We start from the raw sequence: 19,629 nt of genomic DNA, 5'->3' as shown, positions 1-19,629 counted from the left end.
TATTTAGAAGGTTCCTTCATTACCGTACGAAAGTGACGTCATTGTTTGTGCTGCTGGCAGAATACTAGTTCATATTCTTTACTGCCTGGTTTGAGTTCTACAGATTTGTTAGCTGTTTAGTTGTATGTTTTAGTTTATTTCGCTTAATAGCAAATCACCATGTCGGTGGCGTTTGCACCTCATAGACAACGTGGAAAGGGTGATATTACACCCGCTGGAATTCAAAAGGTAATTCATCTTTATCACGCACCACAACAGAATGGATGCGGATAGCACCAGCTGCTGCTAGCTAGCTCGCTAACTAGCCTAGCCAGTCGGCAGGTTGAACTATAGGCAGCTAACGTTAGCTAAGTAAAGAGGGAAATAGATTGGTAACAATGTTGCTAGGGTAAAGCGCGGTCAATATGAACTTCGCCGGAGTGGGCAAATCTAAAAATAACACAGTTTTTTTGTCGATTCGAGGGACTAACATTACATTTGTTTCTGATATGAATGGAGGCCTAGTATTTTCTTAGCTGGATTGTTAGCGTCTTTTGTTAGCTGGCACACAGAACAGTAACGTTAGCTGACAAATGCGTTGCTACTAGGTAGAGAAAAAGGCAAAGGCGGGACCAGCTAGCTTGTTACAATGTTGCCATTAACATCATGTACTACTCTATTCTCAAAGAAAATATGATTTTATGAGTAGTCTGGATTGGAACAACAGTTTGTCCTCTGGAGTTATATACTGTATGATTCAAGAAGTTAATACAAGCAACATTGTTTCCATGTATGCATCACAATTCCCCAACCTATTTTACATTGTATTTACTGTATTCTCTCAAATGATTTTTCACTTTAAAATGTATGCCAAACAAAAACCAATGATTGCTAAATTAGACAAACCATACAACTATGCATATGGTCTAATTTGAACAATTACACATGCAACGTTTGCTAACAGACAGCACAAACCATCATTCTGTGACCAAACTTTGCATCTGTACTGTTCTTCAAGTAAATGTGTTTTTGTGAAGTTCAATGGAAATGAAAAGTAGTCCTTGTGCATAGAGTTGTATGGTTTGTTTAGCATACGCACATTTTCTTATGTTTTCTTCCTGTTTTGCTCTGTCATGTTTCAGTTACTGGATGAAAACAATCAGCTGATTCAATGTATAATGGACTTCCAGAGCAAAGGAAAGACAGCAGAATGTTCACAGTAAGTTATCCTTTATGTACAAAAACTCCGTACCTGATGGGCTTTCAGGTTGCATACTATCATGCATCTGAGTTTTTGCAGTGTATTGATGGCTCCTCTCCCTGCGTTTTAAATGTTAACATGTGTTTTATCTGTTTTCTGTCAACAGGTACCAGCAGATGCTCCACAGAAATTTAGTTTACCTGGCCACAATAGCAGACTCCAATCAGAACATGCAGTCTCTGCTCCCTGCTGTGAGTATGGGTCCAGGGTGGAGAAGGGCAGTGATGTTACAAGAAAGGGACAATTCATTGGTACTGAATTGGATTCACTCTGACACATTTTTGGCAGAGGACAAACTTGAAGCATTCTAGGATTCATCAAGTTGTACAGATACTGTACAATTAGAAATAAGGTGTTGTTCTTGGCTCCCGATAGTTCAAAGATTGTGGTCAGTGATTTTAAATCTCGAACTAAGCATAGGGCTTTTTTTATGCCCAAAACATGACTCTTTGATGAAGGGGTCTAACAATACTCCCTCCATAAGAAACTATCATGTATTCTGATATAAAAATGTATAGATCCTGACTTGAAATAAGGGCCTTGAAATAAGGGCATAGAAATGCAACAACAGAACTAAGTTGCAATTGAAGAAGAGCAAAGCCTCTTTATATGCGTTACACTGGTAGTCAGGAACTCCACCAAATTCTACCAGTACAGGAAATTAAGCCAGTATAGTGGTTTTCCATCCCATTCCCAGGATATCTAACCCTATCAAGCTCTGACGATAGATTTTGCGGTGCATGTGAGATTGAATGTAATAATATGATATGCCTCATATGCCACCAATGGAAGATTGCCCTGTCTCCCCTATTGTTGGTCAAAGGGGAGGTGTATAATGTTCACCTAGATGCTCTGTACTTGATTTCAGAAGTGTGACTCCCCTACTCCCCCAGAGGTAAAGCTTGAAGTGAGTATGGATGGAGAAGTGGGGGTTAATTTATGATAGGGTGTCTTGGTTCACACAATGTTCATACTGTGTATTGGAGGCTATATGATTGATATTCAAACACAGGAACTTTTATTGTGAAACTTCATACAGGATACCTCTGAGATACACTGCTGGTGATAGGCTAATTGATGGCCATTGCAATAGTATGATACAGTGCAATGTAATGGTATACTCTGTGTTGATAGGCTCTCCTTTATTATAAAGGCTTACTTGTTGCTGCAATCTGGTGCTGTGAAGTAGATGATAGAATAACATGTCATATCCAGAGATTATATAACATATTATATCCACAGAAAGGCCGGACTCTTTTAATCCTGTACCTTCAATATAATTTGCATTTATTTTGAACATCATTTCTGATCTTACATTTTAAGATCCCATGGTCATCCGTCCAACAGTCTTCCTCCGTCTCCCCCCTCTTTTTCTCTCATGCATGGTTGAGATATGTATCTTAACACGGCTGGTGTTGTCTGTCTGCAGCCTCCTACTCAGAACATGCCCATGGGCCCTGGTGGGATGAACCAGAGCGGAGCACCGGGCCCCCAGCCTCCCCACGGACACAACATGCCCTCTGAGGGCATGGTCAGTGGCGGACCCCCAGCCCCTCATATGCAGAGCCAGATGAACGGACAGATGCCTGGTAAGTGACCTCCCTCTATCCCTGTCTCACTCACTAGGGTTGCCTAGCAACACCACAGAGCTGGAAGAGGAGGGGAGGGTGCTCTGCTAAACGATGATGTCACCCGTCTGTGAGCTCTGGTGGTCTTGGACTCCACTTCACTGTGGTTGTGTTTGTATGCGTGTTTGTTTGTGTGTGGAGAGTAGGGCTGGGCGATATGGCCAAAATAACATCATATTTTCAAATGTTTTATCGGATGTTATGTTTTTGAATAATACAACTTCTAAACATGCTTTATGAGCTGGATGTCCAAGATGGCGTAGCAGTGCGGTCGTGTACTCTGTAGTGTGTCCGTGTAAATAGCCTGTTTTTTGTTTTTTTGTGTATTTTTCGTATATATTTTCCCTATCACACTTTTCATCCTTCTACTAAATATACTTTCCTGCAACCCGCCTCACTCAATGTGGAACGGATTCTATTATTTACTTACCTTTTTCTAGAATCTCCAGTTAAAACTAGCGAGCCAGCTAACTAGCTACTTTCTATTAGTCACCGTTAGCGGTTTTCACCCAGAACATCGGATTTTCAGCCGGAATAACTGAATCACTGGACCTTAACACCGGATCGCAACTAGCTAGCCACAACCGAACGGATGTTGCTGTTGGCTAATCACCACTGCCCCCGACGCAAGCACCAGTTAGCCTTGAGCTAGCCTCGAGCCAGGCCCATATCCCGGCTATCTACCTCTCTGTCTACCGGACGGGAGTAGCCAGCTAAATAGCTACTTGCTATTAGCCACCGTTAGCGGTTTTTCACCATTGTCCGTGGCCTGCACTACCTACCTACCAGCCAGCTCTAGCCTGGACTATTATCGGCCAGTCTGCACTGTCTGCACAACGCGTATTCGACCCAGAACATATCTGATTTTCTGCCGGAATCACTGAATCACTGGACCTTTAACATTGGATCATCGCAACTAGCTAGCTGCAACCAAATGGATGTTGTTGTTGGCTAATCAGCCTTGAGCTAGCCTCGAGTCAGGCCCATCTCCCGGCTATCTACCTCTCTGTCAACCAGACGGGACCTCCTAGTGTCGACACGGAGCCCCGCCGATCCATCACGACTGGTCTGCCGACGTAATCGTCTGTGGTTTCAACAGGCTTCCCATTGCGACGACCACGAAGATCCATCTGCTAGCCCCGGCCCGCTAGCACACGCAATTCAACAGCCATGCTTCCTGCTCGCCTGTGCTGTAGCACCAATTCGAACTGCTCTCAGACTCACATATTGCTGTTCACTGGACCTTATGATCACTCAGCTGCACAGCTGATGCCTGCTGGACTGTTCCTTTACACGGTACCCTGTCCTGTTTATCTGTTTAGCCTCAGCCCAAACTTTCATCACCATTACCAGTTGTTGTCTTAGCTCTCTCAAATAACACCTGTGATTGCTTTATGCCTCTCCCATGTCAATATGCCTTGCCTATTGCTGTTCCAGTTAGTTCTTATTATACAATTTCACTGTAGAGCCCCAAGTCCCTCTCAAACTGCCTCAAATAGCTCCTTTGTTCCACCCCCCATACCTGCGGAGACCGGCTCAATCGGTGCCTCCAGTAATGCTATCTCTTTCATTGTTACCCAACGCTTAGGTTTACCTCCACTGTACTCATATCCTTCCATATCCTTGTCTGTACATAATGCCCTGAATCAATTCTACAACGCCCGGAAATCTGCCCCTTTTATTCTCTGGACCCAACGCACTAGAAGACCAGTTCTTAAAGCCTTTAGCCGTATCCTTATTCTAGTCCTCCTCTGTTCCTCTGGTGATGTAGAGGTTAACCCAGGACCTGCAGCCCCCAGTATCACTCCTACTCCCCAGGCGCTATCATTTGTTGACTTCTGTAACCGTAAAAGCCTTGGCTTTTTGCATGTTAACATCAGAGGCCTCCTCCCTAAGTTTGAGTTATTCACTGCGTTAGCACACTCCGCCAACCCTGATGTTCTAGCAGTGTCTGAATCCTGGCTTAGGAAGGCCACCAAAAATTCTCCAACTATAACATTTTCCATCTAGATAGAACTGCCAAAGGGGGTGGAGACCACTGCGCCTCCCGAGTGGCGCAGTGGTCTAAGGCACTGCATCGCAGTACTAGCTGTGCCACTAGAGAACCTGGTTCGAATCCAGGCTCTGTCGTAGCCGGCCGCGACCGGGAGACCCATGGGGCGGCGCACAATTGGCCCAGTGTTGTCCAGGGTAGGGGAGGGAATGGCCGGCGGGGATGTAGCTCAGTTGGTAGAGCATGGCGTTTGCAACGCCAGGGTTGTGGGTTCGATTCCCACGGGGGGTATGAAAAATAAATAATGTATGCACTCACTAACTGTAAGTCGCTCTGGATAAGAGTGTCTGCTAAATGACTAAAATGTAAATGAGTTGCAATCTACTGTAGAGAAAGCCTGCAGAGCTCTATCATACTATCCAGGTCTGTGCCCAAACAGTGTGAGCTCCTACTTCTAAAAATCCACCTTTCCAGAAATAAGTCTCTCACTGTTGCCGCTTGCTACAGACCCCCCTCAGCCCCCAGCTGTGCCCTGGACACCATATGTGAATTGATTGCCCCCCATCTATCCTCAGAGTTCGTACTGCTTGGTGACCTAAACTGGGATATGCTTAACACCCCGGCCATCCTACAATCCAAACTAGATACCCTCAATCTCACACAAATGATCAATGAACCTACCAGGTACAACCCTAAATCCGTAAACATGGGCACCCTCATAGATATCATCCGGACTAATTTACCCTCTGAATACACCTTCGCTGTCTTCAACCAGGATCTCAGCGATCACTGCCTTATTGCCTGCGTCCATAACGGGTCCGCGGTCAAACGACCACCCCTCATCACTGTCAAACGCTTCCTAAAACACTGTAGTGAGCAGGCCTTCCTAATTGACCTGGCCCAGGTATCGTGGATGGATATCGATCTCATTCTGTCAGTAGAGGATGCCTGGTTGTTCTTTAAAAGTGCTTTCCTCTCAATCTTAAATAAGCATGCCCCATTCAAAAAATTCTGAACTAAGAACAGATAAAGCCCCTGGTTCTCCTCAGACTTGACTGCCCTTGACCAGCACAAAAACATCCTGTGGCGTACTGCATTAGCATCGAATAGCCCCCGCAATATGCAACTTTTCAGGGAAGTTAGGAACCAATATACACAAGCAGTTAGGAAAGCAAAGGCTAGCTTTTTCAAACAGAAATTTGCATCCTGTAGCACCAACTCCAAAAAGTTTTGGGACACTGTAAGGTCCATGGGGAATAGGAGCACCTCCTCCCAGCTTCCCACTGCACTGAGGCTAGGAAACACTATCACCACCGATAACTCTACAATAATCGAGAATTTCAACAAGCATTTTGCTATGGCTGGCCATGCTTTCCACCTGGCTACCCCTACCACGGCCACCAGCTCTGCACCCTCCGCTGCAACTTGCCCATGCCCCCCCCGCCCCCCGCTTCTCCTTCACACAAATTCAGACAGCTGATGTTCTGAAAGAGCTGCAAAATCTGGACACCTACAAATAATCTGGGCTAGACAATCTGGACCCTTTCTTTCTAAAATTAGCCTCCGAAGTTGTCGCAATCCCTATTACTAGCCTGTTCAACCTCTCTTTCGTAACGTCTGAGATCCCCAGAGATTGGAAAGCTGCCACGGTCATCCCCCTCTTCAAAGGGGGTGACACTCTAGATCCAAATTGTTACAGACCGATATCCATCCTGCCCTGCCTTTCGAAAGTTTTTGAAAGCCAAGTTAATAATAATAATAATAATAATAACAAACAGATCACTGACCATTTCAAATCCCACCGTACCTTCTCCGCTATGCAATCCGGTTTCCGAGCTGGTCATGGGTGCACCTCAGCCACGCTCAAGGTCCTAAACGATATTATAACCGCGATCGATAATAGACAGTACTGTGCAGCCGTCTTCATCGACCTGGCCAAGGCTTTCAACTCTGTCAACCACCGCATTCTTATTGGCAGAGTAAATAGCCTTGGTTTCTCAAATGACTGCCTCGCCTGGTTCACCAACTACTTCTCAGATAGAGTTCAATGTGTCAAATCGGAGGGCCTGTTGTCTGGACCTATGGCAGTCTCTATGGGGGTGCCACAGGGTTCAATTCCCGGGCCGACTCTTTTCTCTGTGTATATGAATGATGTCGCTCTTGCTGCTGGTGACTCTCAGATCCACCTCTACGCAGACAACACCATTTTGTATACATCTGGCCCTTCATTGGACACTGTGTTAACAAACCTCCAAATGAGCTTCGATGCCATACAACACTCCTTCCGTGGCCTCCAACTGCTCTTAAACACTAGTAAAACTAAATGCATGCTCTTCAATCGAACGCTGCTGGCACCCGCCCACCCGACTAGAATCACCACTCTCGACGGGTCTGACCTAGAGTATGTGGACAACTACAAATACCTAGGTGTCTGGTTAGACTGTAAACTCTCCTTCCAGACTCACATTAAGCATCTCCAATCCAAAGTTAAATCTAGAATCGGTTTCCTATTTCGCAACAAAGCCTCCTTCACTCATGCTGCCAAACATGCCCTCTTAAAACTGACTATCCTACCGATCCTTGACTTCGGCGATGTCATTTTTCAAAATAGCTTCCAACACTCTACTCAGCAAATTGGATGTAGTCTATCACAGTGCCATCCGTTTTATCACCAAAGCCCCATATACTACCCACCACTGTGACCTGTAAGCTCTTGTTGGCTGGTCCTCACTATATATTCGTCGCCAAACCCACTGGCTCCAGGTCATCTATAAATCACTGCTAGGCAAATCCCGCCTTATCTTAGCTCACTGGTCACCATAGCAACACCCACCCGTAGTATGCGCTCCAGCAGGTATATCTCACTGGTCATCCCCAAAGCCAACACCTCCTTTGGCCGCCATTCCTTCCAGTTCTCTGCTGCCAATGACTGGAACGAACTGCAAAAATCTCTGAAGCTGGAGACTATCTCCCTCACTAACTTTAAGCATCAGTTGTCAGAGCACCTTACCGATCACTGCACCTGTACACAGCCCATCTGAAATTAGCCCACCCAGCTACCTCATCCCCATATTGTTATTTATTTAGCTCATTTGCAGGTAGCCTAGTGGGTAAGAGCGTTGTGCCAGTAACCGAAAGGTTGCTGGTTCTAATCCCCGAGCCGACTAGGTGAAAAATCTGTCTGTGCCCTTAAGCAAGGCACTTAACCCTAATTGCTCCTGTAAGTCGCTCTGGATAAGAGCGTCTGCTAAATGACTAAAATGTAATGTATCTCTATTTGCACATCATCTCTTGCACATCTATCATTCCAGTGTTAATACTAAATTGTAATTATTTTGCCTTCATAACTTGCTACATTTGCACACATTGTATATATATTTTCTGTTGTATTTTTGACTTTGTTTTGTTTACCCCATATGTAACTGTTGTTGTTTTTATCGCACTGCTTTGCTTTATCTTGGCCAGGTCGCAGTTGTAAATGAGAACTTGTTCTCAACTGGCTTACCTGGTTAAATAAAGGTGGGGGAAAAAATGAGTAGTTCATGACCCGGATTGTTTTATACTGTTCAATCCAACTTCAAACAAAACAATTTCAGCAGAGCTGCATGGTATAGGCAAAAAATCTAGACCTAGTTAATTGGTGAACTGTTGGAATCATGGAAATTGAATGATTATTCGAATTCTATAGTTGGAATATAGTGGGCAGCACCTTGTTGTTTGACATGACAACGAATGAAGAAGCCATGAAGGAATTATTAACAGACTGCAGAGTGAACAGCAAGAAACTGCTTGTGACTCAATGGTTGAGCAACTGCTGTCTCGTTAAGTGACAGGGGGCGGGGCTTGGTGTGGGAAGCAGCATGCAGCAGGAGGAGAGGGAGAAAGACATCTCAAGTAGCAAACTGAGGCAACTATAACGGACATTACACGCACCAGGGTTGTTTATCACATTTAACAAACCAAACATTGAAATAATGTAATAGAAGGTAAAGTAAAAACCAAAACCTGTCCTTGATTCAATACCAGTATATAGTAAAATACGGTATGCCGCCCAGCCCTAGGGGAGAGACTGTTAACATTTAGTATACTTTGTTCTGCCGCAGGGTAGATTGACCAATTATTACCAGTTGTCAAGGCTCTACAGCACACATGCTCATACATATTAGAATAGGGAGAAAATACTTTCTCAGGAAAGTGAATGTTTTAATAAAATAATTCAATCTTAATCTCTGTACTGTATGGTCATATATCTTCCTAAAGGTTGAATGATCTGTCCTTTTTTTCTCAGGGCCTAATCACATGCCCATGCAGGGCCCTGGGCCGGGTCCCAACCAGCCCCCCAACATACCCGGCAGCGGCTCCATTAACATGCCCCCCAGCAGCCACGGCTCCATGGGCGGCTACAACCACGCTGTGCCGCCCTCTCAGGGCATGCCTGCCCAAGGCCAAATGAACATGACCCAAGGACCCATGGGCAACTACGGCCCCCGGCCCAACATGAACATGCAGCCTAACCAAGGTACAGGAAAGAGGAAAACAAACGTCTCCTTGAAAGACCTTCTCTTTGACCCATACACATCTTTTGATGATGACATCCACCCATGAATGCTTTATTGTTTAGTTTTTTCAAATTGGGTTCTGTAATGACATATTGTGTGTTTTTGTGTTGTTCCCGCCCCAGGGCCCATGATGCACCAGCCTCCCTCCCAGCAGTACAACATGCCCCCTGGGGGTGGCGGGCAGCACTACCAGGGCCAGCAGAACCCCATGGGCATGATGGGCCAGGGGAACCACGTGATGGGGCAGAGGTCCATGCCCCCTTACAGACCCCCACAGCAAGGTACGCTCTGCTCTACAGAGTGGGCACTGGGCCAAGGCGCTTGGTTTGACTTGATACAGGGCTGAAACCTCTTCTCCTGTCCCTAACCCCCTTTCCACTTCGTCTTTAAGTGGAACTATCTTTCACTTACACTGCCGTTGCTCATAGACACAGGTAGCCCCATTACCATAGAAGGAACACCCAGGTGCCCTGAAGGTTGTTGTCAGCCCCAGACAACTGAACTATAGTTTGGGGACCAGGAGCTCTCTAGCGAATAAGCGGCCCAAATTCCAACCTCACTCCCCTTTACCCACCGAAATGACCCCCCTCCTCCCTCCCGCCCCAACTACACCTTGAATCAACCTGTGTGTGTTGTGTGTGTGTATGTAGGACCCCCTCAGCAGTACCCAGGGCAGGAAGACTACTATGGGGACCAGTACAGTCACGCAGGACAGGGAGCCTCAGAAGGTAGGAGAACCAACCCTCCAACCAACCAACCAACCGCTCGTAGAAACAACCAAACCTCTCCGTCCGTCTAACGTTCACTTAGAGAAGCTGTATTGAGGCATGGAGAAGGACAGAGGATAGAGAGTACCAAAACAACATTGTGTGACAGTGACACCGTCCCTCAGCTAAAGCCAGTGAATTGCTCAGCACCACTTTACACCCGAGCCGCATAGAGACAGATCATCAATGGTTTATGTTGGTTCCACCGCAGTTATCTAGAAAATTTGTGGAAATAGAGAATGGAAGCCGTCTTTAACTGTTCAGTTGGACAGTCAAAGTGCTCTGTAAGCCTGGCAAGAAGGAAGCTCTGATGTTTGCCCGCCCACCATCCCTCCGGAGCTCTGCGTCTTCGATAAACAAATAGCTAGTCGTCTAGTTATTCTGTCAAACTGTTATCTTGTGGAGGTGGGGCTCCAAATGCGTACTGCGACTCAATCCAGGAAGTTGATCTTAGGTGGCGCTTTTAGCGGAAGTGGAGGTCCTACTTTAGCAGAAGCCCCACGCACGAGTTGACAGATGTTGTGTTGAAGACTCCTGGTGGAAAAGCAGACTAGTTGGACTGGGATTTTTCACCAGTGATTTTCCACCCCTCCATAGTGATTTTGCATCATAGCATCCCCATCAACGATTATTCTTAAATTAATAACTTTCTCTTGCATGTGTCAATCACTTTTACACCTTTCTGAGTTGTCTACTTTCTATTCCCTTTCAAACTTTGACACAGTACTCTCCAGTCTCATAGCTAGGTTGTACTCTGATGGGAATTACAGGATTTAAATATTGTCTTGTAAAACTGTATATTCTCAAAAGAAAGTGAAACCAAAAAATTCCAGTGTTTACTTATCACTTTTGCAAAACTATATTTATGAACATTGATACCCACACACACAGAGACATTGCTTGAAGCAAAATAAAAGATGTACCGGTATATAACAATCTGTATATTTATAATCCCCTGATTTTCCCCCTCATTGACCTCAAACATGGACATGAAATAACATGTCTTCCTATCTCCTTGTGAAATAATGCTATAGGTGGTTTGCTACAGCCACCGTTCCCTGATCAAGGCTTTGATCCCTCAGAACAATACTACCAAGGAGGTATCTATGTAGCTTCTCAGAAATGTACACACAGGGGAAAAGGAAGAAGCTAAGCTAAAGACACATGATGACTTATGGAACTTTTGTGTTGCTTCTGCTTTTATGGAGACATTTCTGAGACTTCTTTCCAAATGTGACAAAGGCTATTGTGTTTGATAACTGCAGTAGCCTAAATGCTAGCTCTTTACAATTAATAACATAACTCAAATACACTTTCTACACCAGTATTATTTCCCCCGTTTAGCCTTCCCTGGCCAGCTGAAGCTTTCTGATTTTGTTCTAAGTCTCTGCTCTCTGTTTTCTGGCTTCATGTCCCTCAACGCTATGCACGTGACTACTTTTAATCGTTCTTGATTTATCACTCACAAATATTTCATTTCTCATAAATGTTGTCGTTCCAGCTTTGTTTTATTAATGGCTCATAGCAGGTGTCAGGTAAGGATGCTAAAAAGGAGTCACTATAACAACCCTGTTGCATATAAAAACAAACAAAAATTAACGTAATGTTTTAATGGGCGTGCTCACAGTGTTGGTTCTTTTCTCCTGTGGTTCTTGTCTTGTCTGCCAGAGCGAGACCCAGCAGCCAACCAACAGTCCCCCTATGAAAAAGATAATGGTTTGTTAACTTTGTTTGTTAACAGCCTAAATCAGTGTTTTCAAAAAACGTTCTGATCAGGGTTGGGGTCAATATCCTGTTCAATTCAGGAAGTAAAATAAAATTCCAATCATGGTGTTGGTTCTTTTCTCCTGTGGGTCATGTCTGCCAGAGCGAGACCCAGCAGCCAACCAACAGTCCCCCTATGAAAAAGATCATGGTTTGTTAACTTTGTTTGTTAACAGCCAAAATCAGTGTTTTCAAAAAACGTTCTGATCAGGGTTGGGGTCAATATCCTAGTCAATTCAGGAAGTAAAATGAAATTCCAATCATGGTGTTGGTTCTTTTCTCCTGTGGGTCATGTCTGCCAGAGCGAGACCCAGCAGCCAACCAACAGTCCCCCTATGAAAAAGATCATGGTTTGTTAACTTTGTTTGTTAACAGCCAAAATCAGTGTTTTCAAAATACATTCTGATCAGGGTTGGGGTCAATATCCTGTTCAATTCAGGAAGTAAGCTGAAATTCCTATCATGCTGGGAAAATTTGGAATTGGAATTTCAGTTTACCTTCCGACTTGACTGAATTGAAATGGACCCCAAGCCTGATTCTGGCCACACTAAGCATTGATGCCTGCTGTGTTGTCGTCAAACCTGGTTCAGATACTGTAATGTCACAGATACCGTAATGTCTCTCTGTTGCCCCCTGTAGGTAACGCCCAGTATGGCCAGCAGCAGGAGGCCTACCAGCAAGGTCCTCCCCAGCAGCAGGGCTACCCCCCACAGCAGCAGTACCCCGGACAGCAGGGCTACCCTGGACCGCAACAGGGCTACGGTGGGTGGAACCTCAGCAACATCACTGAATCTGTCTGTCTCGGTCTCTCTGTTTCTCGCTCCTTATCGCTCACTCCTCTCTCTTTCTTTTCTCTCTTTCTCTTTTAATTTTACCATAGCTTATTACTTTGTATACTTTTTTACTGCAATGGGAAATAAAAAGATGTTGGTGTGTTCCCATGCTCTGATGACGTCTGGCAGTCAGTCCACACTCATCCTATGACTGTAAGTCGCTTTGGATAAAAGCGTCTGCTAAATGGCATATTATTATTATTATTATCCTGTAGGAGGCACCACTTACTTTCCTTTTCATTGTCTTGAAACATCAGTCCTAAATTCCAAATGGCACTCATCCAGATCCTCACATATGTTTACTGAACTGCACCACTGTTTTGGCAGTTGATATGGTGCACTTTCAATGTTGCAGCAGCACAATCAAGGCTACACATACTGGCACGTTGATCAGAAGAGGTAGCTGGCAGACATTGGCGCTGGGTTAGGTGTCCCTCTAGTACTGCGGTGAGTGACTGTATAGGCCTAGTCACTGTGTGATAGAAAGGTTCTGGCCTCAGAAAGCTAGAGATGGCGAGAGAGTGAAAGAGAAAGGAATAGGACAGGCTTATGGGTAATCACCCTCGGCAGTGTGGGCGTGGGAACCACAGCCCCCCTCGTTCGCTTTTAAAATCCGGTCAGCTCTCCTTTCTCTCTGAGCCAGAGGCCTTTCTCTCATGTCAGTAATGAGCTGGTGGAAAGAGGCAGAGGCTGTGAGTTGGGCTCCATCTGGCACACACACACACACACTTGTTCGCTCTCACAGGCGGGCCCCACAAGGTTAAGATTTGCTGTAGCTGCGTCTGCATTACGAGCACCTAATGACGTTTGACTTGGCCCAGTCAGTCATTCATTGAATCACTGATCAGCCGTTAGAATGCCTGATAACATGGTGCTATGCGTTGGTAAGGTTGCAGAGGCTGTCTGATGCAGTGATTTTTAATGAGGGCCCCTTGATGTCTCCTTGCATTAGAAAACTTAACACCAAGCCCTGGTTCTGGCTACAGCTACGGCTGCAGTAAGTCAGACTCTCTCATTACACAGCAGAGTAGGCCAGTGTTAATGTGGAGCCAAACTTCAACAAATGGGCCAGGGCCCAACTAATACTACTACCACCCACCAGTCTCTCTCTGCCATGCCTCTGGCTGGCTGTCTGGTTGTCAATGGATATGTCTATTGGAGTGCATTGGGGAGATAAAGGTTAATTGACACTCTCAAGAACAAGACGTGTCATAATGATGGACATCAAACAGAACAAAGTCAGTGAATCAAGTGCGCTGTTATACTCCCAGGTTGACTGTGTGGTTTTTGTTATTGAACAGACCAGTCTTCTTAACTGGTCATATATGGTGTGAAGAACTGTAGCATCATGTTTCAGTCAGACATCATAACCTTTTTCTCTCTGCTCTGTCCCCCTTTCCCAGGCCCGTCCCAGGGAGCCCCAGGCCAGTACCCCCAGGGTTACCCCCAGGGCCAGGGGCAGCAGTATGGGGCCTACCGGGGCCCCCAGCCCGGCCCCCCTCAGGCCCAGCAACAACGCCCATACCCAGGCTACGATCAGGTGAGTATGAGCCCATGAGTAGGCAGGCCTAACCTCTATCTGTATGTGACTCTTATTGTGTCCTTTTATATGTTGGCTAGAGATGGATGGAAGTTAAAGATATAACGTTAAGTTTATCCAGAGTTCAGGGAGTGTCCATAAGCAAGAGACCAGGGTGGAGTGGGTGTCTTGTGCATGCTGACATTGTATGGGGAGTTTAAGACAAGTGGAAAAGAGTTGAATAATATATTGCCTTGGATAATACAACAAGTCAGACCAGAGCACTGCAATGCAAGGGCAATGTAGTGTCTCCTCCCTAAACATAACTGACTTTTGAGAGTGTTGAAGAGGAGGGGAAAGCTACGTGTTGCCCTGTATTTTCTGTGGTCCTTTGCGGGGGCCACAGCAACACTTTGATTCTTTATCTTTGAATATTCAGGGACACATGAGGAAATAAAGACCCGGGGATTTGAACCCCTGACTAGCTCTGTAAGAAGCAAAGGTAATGGTTGCTGTGAAGATGTCACCTCAATGTCAAATCTGGACGTGTGGCCGTTCGCCTAGCCTTGATTTGCATTCGTCATGTTTCTCCTCCTGTCTTCTATTTAAACATCTGATTTCCACCTTTACTTTACCTCTTTTTGTAACCAGGGGTCGAATTCTATTCTTGAGGTCTTCAAACATATCAAGCATAATCTGTAGGGGAACTTTAAAAAATAAATGTAGATGGTTTGGAATTGACCTAATCAATCAAAAGTACAACTCACCATCCCTTGGGTTATTATTCATCCCTTTTCATGCAATATACTGCATTTAAATGTTTTTTATGCGTAATTTAATAATTATGCACTGTGTAGAATAATATATGATCAAAGTAAGTCAAATTGAAACAAAATAAATCAGAATGTGTAACTAATAACTTTTATTCCTAAAGAGCAGCCACTTTCGACCCCTGTTTAGAAATGCACCTGCAAAATACCAAACATGGCCCTCTTATCATGTGAAATGTACAAGTCAGAGAGCAGCATTTTGCCCACTGCTAAAGTACACTGATATTAAGTTACTTCCCTACTGTTGAGTGTTGCTGAGGCCATGCTGCCACCTGCTGGTTAAATCCAGCCAATGCAGCCAGGCACAGGAATAGTCTGCATCAACATAAGGTTGATAACTAGCTACCACATATGTGCTTGTTTGCATCCTGTTTAGATATGTAAATATTAGCATATGTAAATATTAGCATTTCCCTAGTAAATGCCTGTTTGTTCAGATGTTAGGATGAAAAGTCATTAAGATGTGCCCATTTACAGTACTCCCTTCCTCCCTCCACAGGGTCAATATGGAAATTACCAGCAATGAGAGATGGTCATGGCAGTCACTCAGTCAGTCACCAAGAGCCCTGCTCTGACCTCTAACCTCTGACCTCTGTACAACTGTTATCTGGACTTTTATAACGGCTGCAGCTCACCGAGACACGCCCCACCCCCACACACACTTTGCCCTCTGTATCCCCTATGTCTGGGCCTTATGTAATGAGATTGTGTTCACTTCCATTTCTCCCCTTCTGGTCTGAGTTAATAGTCTCAAAGCAGCAATGCCTTAAAACCAAACAGAGCTGCCTTATCCAGAGCACTGCAGATTGTGAAAAGGGCAAAAAATTACACGTAAAATTCATTTTGTGTATATCACAGAGGACAGAAGTGTACAGAACTAAACTTCACACTCTTGAAGGGCAATGTTTCTCCATCCAATAGCCCCCTGTTCATAAGAAGCAATAATGCCAATGGGAAGTGGAGGGGTGGGACGAGGATGGAGTGAGGAGATCTTACACCAGAAACAAAATTATGTAAGGCTATGGTACATGTCAAGGTCAACATATGTGATGTAAAAATGTATTTTATGCTTTTTAGATGGAGCTAACTTTGTATAAGAATTTGGAGTACTGTTGAATATTGGTTGTTTTTTCCTCCTGAAGTTTTAGGTCTCTTGATGTAAGTTGTGATAACATTGTCTTCATCTCCCATTTTGTTTGTTATTTTGTTATTTGTACCCCTGAGTGCCCTTTGCTTCTTCAGTGATTTGTACATCGAATATGTGCTTGTGGTGAACAAATCGGATCCCTTGGTTTATGAATGGATTGTACATAGAAAGCCCTCAAAAACAAACTGAGAACACCTATCTGTATTGGAGCATCATTTTAAATTTTTAAATTTTAGTCATTTAGCAAACGCTCTTATCCAGAGCGACTTACAGTTAGTGAGTGCATACATTTTCATACTGGCCCCCCGTGGGAATCGAACCCACAACCCTGGCGTTGCAAGCGCCATGCTCTACCAACTGAGCTACACGGGACCACATCAGTGGTGAAGCATTATTTATTTGGGCAACAGAACTAGACCATGACCTGTGAGTGGGGCTGTATTCTGACATTGAGATCTACAGTATGTGTGTAACTAGGGTTGCAAAGCTAGGTTACCAGAATGTTCTGTAATTTTGGTAATTAACAGAATCTATGGCAATCTATCGTAACTTCGGTAATCTATACTTGAATAACTTTTTTTAAATGTGTTCGTATATAGTGTTCAATTATTGTATCTGTGACCATATTGTCCAAGAGTTTCTACTAGATAGTAGTGCGGCAGGTAGCGCGTTGGGCCAGTAACCGAAAGGTTGCTGGTTCGAATACCTGAGCCGACAAGGTGAAAAATCTGTCGACTTGCCCTTGAGCAAGGCACTTAACCCTAATTTGCTCCAGGAGCGCCATGGCTGACCCTGTAAAAGAACACATTTCACTGCACTTATCTGGTGTATGTGATGTTTTTAATTTTATTTGACCATATTCTTCAAGAGAAAATAACCAAATTAATGGCAAAAAGTATCTAATCATCAATGACATTATTTTCAATTAACTGCAACTCCTCCAACGATTGACTTTTTTCACAACTTCCACCAGTTTGATGCCAAAACATTAACCTCTACGGGATCGGTGTCCCTTATACCGGATGGTTGTTGATCAATATGCGATTTATGACTAGAATGGTGTTGTAAACAACAGGCAACTTTCCGGGACATAGACATGTCTTATATGGACAGAAAGCTTAAATTCTTGTTAATCTAACTGCAGTGTCCAATTTACAGCAGCTATTACAGCGAAAAAATACCATGCTATTGTTTGAGGATATTGCACAACAACAAAACACTTATCACAGCAACTGGTTTGGTACATTCACCTCTGAAGGTTAATAATGTACTTACATTCAGTAATCTTGCTCTGATTTGTCATCCTGAGGCTCCCAGAGATAAAATGTAGTGTAGTTTTGTTTGAAAAATCAATTTGTATATTCAAATGTAGGAACTGGGTTCTACAGTTTGACCTCTGACTCCACACCCACTCCACCCGGCCATCTAGATGTGTGAAGGTTAGTGTCTTTTCTGTAGGGAAGCTACTGATCCATCATTGATGACATTCCTGGGAGTGTGCAAACTTAAATGTTGTATTACCATAGAGTTTTTGAATGTTTTCTATAGTTATGTACTTGAAAACCAATTTGGCACATTTGGGAAAGCTCCTGGCAAACTTGATACAAAATATTGTATAGTGATGTAATTCTTCACTGGGTCAGTCTAAAACTTTGCACACACACTGCTGCCATCTGGTGGACAACATCTAAATTCCATCTAGAATCCTACATCACTGTCTGGCCTTTCTCTTGCATTTCAAAGATGATGTAACAACAAAATAAATAGAAAACGCATGATTTTTTGTTTGTATTATCTTTTACCAGATCTAATGTGTTATATTCTTGAAAAAAAGGGTCTAATCCAATACAAATACATATTGACATAAAATAAATAAAAGTTTGTAAAAATGACATTTCAGGCTGAAACCCTCATATTAAACACCAATGATATTCACTAAGTTTATATTTAGGATTGTTTTACAGCTTTGTAATATTTTTTAATCATCTGATTAAATGATATCATATATGTTAAATGTCATAACCCACACAGAAGGCCAGAGATTATTACAGACACTTGTCATAATCTGAATTGCCCAAATGGGCCACTAGATATCTTGTGATGGATTGTATAAAATCCTTCAAAGATACAACAATTCTGGTAGTTTACTGGTCAACTTCGAAAGTTTCAAGTAATACACCCTCCCTTTGCAACCCTATGTGTAACACAAAGCAATGAGCCCATATTCATAAAGTGTCTCAGATTAGGACGGCTGAATTGGGATCAGTTTTGCCTTTTAGATCACAATATGTAAGAGTAAATGGATAGGGGAGACCTGATCCTAGATCAGCACTGCTACTTTGAGACACTTTATTAATAAGGCCCCTGAATGCTTCCAGTGCCCCCTGTTTCTCTTCAAAGTTGAAGTTAGAAGCATGTATTTTATGGCCTTGGCGCTTCAGTGTGCTCCGTTATTGACAGCTGGAGAAGAGGTGGATTCAGTTGGGGGATATTCCAAACGTATGTCTAATGTACATCAGACAGCTCTCTGGAGAATAGTGTCTGCTTGATACATTACATTTTTATCTGCAACTTTATGAAAATTTTGCCATAATGGGTCTGAGGGAGTCCATTGACCACAGACTGTCGTACATTCAGTATGTTCAGACCCACATATGCTTGTTTCAGTCAGAATGAGTCTTCTTTACAATGTTGGAAGGCATTTCTTCCCTGAATAAACGTTTACGTTTTTGTCATTTAAAAAAGTGTCATGTACGTTAATCACCAACAGAATAAAATGAGTTATGTGGATTATAACATAAGTGTTACGTTATACTCTAAACTGAGTGTTGCTGTAATGCTTTGAGATACATTTCCTATGATGTCATGCAACATTTCACTCTTGTACAGACTGGTTGTGTTATTTTATGAAACCTTGGGCTTGATATACGTTTGTACTATATGCATACATCATGCACATGTTATAGAGAAGATAGAAGTATGGTCATTGGTTTCCAGTCAGCCTCAAAGATACTAACCTTGGTATGCTTTAGTACATACCTTGTAATTAATGTTTTGTTTTTCATTCCACACCCTGTAGCCAACATGATGTTACTGTAAGTGTCATTGTGATGTGAAACTGTACAGTCTGTCACTGTGAAAAACTGCAACAATAAATTGCTAGAATTTTTGTATACACTTGTGTTGGATTGTTATACAATTGTCTTTCTTCAAATGTCTCTGTACTTGAAATGCATCGACATAGACAATATCGTCTAAGTTTACTTTGTGATTTCCTTGTTTTGAATATCTGTTCATGTATTTACTGTACAGTATTAGCTCAGTAAATTCCCAACCTACCCTGCATTCC

General features: G+C 43.6%; 1 protein-coding gene across 13 annotated transcripts; it reads left to right on the top strand.

Moving 5' to 3' along the window:
* Positions 1-56: 56 nt before the first annotated feature.
* LOC121535301 (protein SSXT) lies at positions 57-16,578 on the top strand. 13 transcript variants are annotated; one of them, XM_041842227.1, is made up of 15 exons: positions 57-228; positions 1,122-1,198; positions 1,347-1,431; positions 2,109-2,147; positions 2,670-2,829; positions 9,150-9,380; positions 9,543-9,701; positions 10,071-10,148; positions 11,856-11,903; positions 12,055-12,102; positions 12,254-12,301; positions 12,591-12,713; positions 14,188-14,324; positions 14,743-14,805; positions 15,633-15,720. In XM_041842227.1, the coding sequence occupies exons 1-14, from the start codon at positions 160-162 to the stop codon at positions 14,758-14,760; spliced, it is 1,320 nt and encodes a 439-aa protein (XP_041698161.1). In that variant the 5' UTR covers positions 57-159; the 3' UTR covers positions 14,761-14,805; positions 15,633-15,720. The 13 variants fall into 13 exon arrangements, with proteins under 13 accessions (XP_041698161.1, XP_041698159.1, XP_041698158.1 ...); XM_041842225.2 differs by lacking the exon at positions 14,743-14,805 and having other exon boundaries at positions 2,112-2,147; positions 15,633-16,578; XM_041842224.2 differs by lacking the exon at positions 14,743-14,805 and having other exon boundaries at positions 15,633-16,578.
* Positions 16,579-19,629: the final 3,051 nt, after the last annotated feature.

This window comes from Coregonus clupeaformis, chromosome 21, assembly GCF_020615455.1.
Source record: "Coregonus clupeaformis isolate EN_2021a chromosome 21, ASM2061545v1, whole genome shotgun sequence".
Classification (NCBI taxonomy): Eukaryota; Metazoa; Chordata; class Actinopteri; order Salmoniformes; family Salmonidae; genus Coregonus; species Coregonus clupeaformis.
Note: the sequence above shows the minus strand (reverse complement) of the source record. Positions and strands in the feature narration are given on the sequence as shown.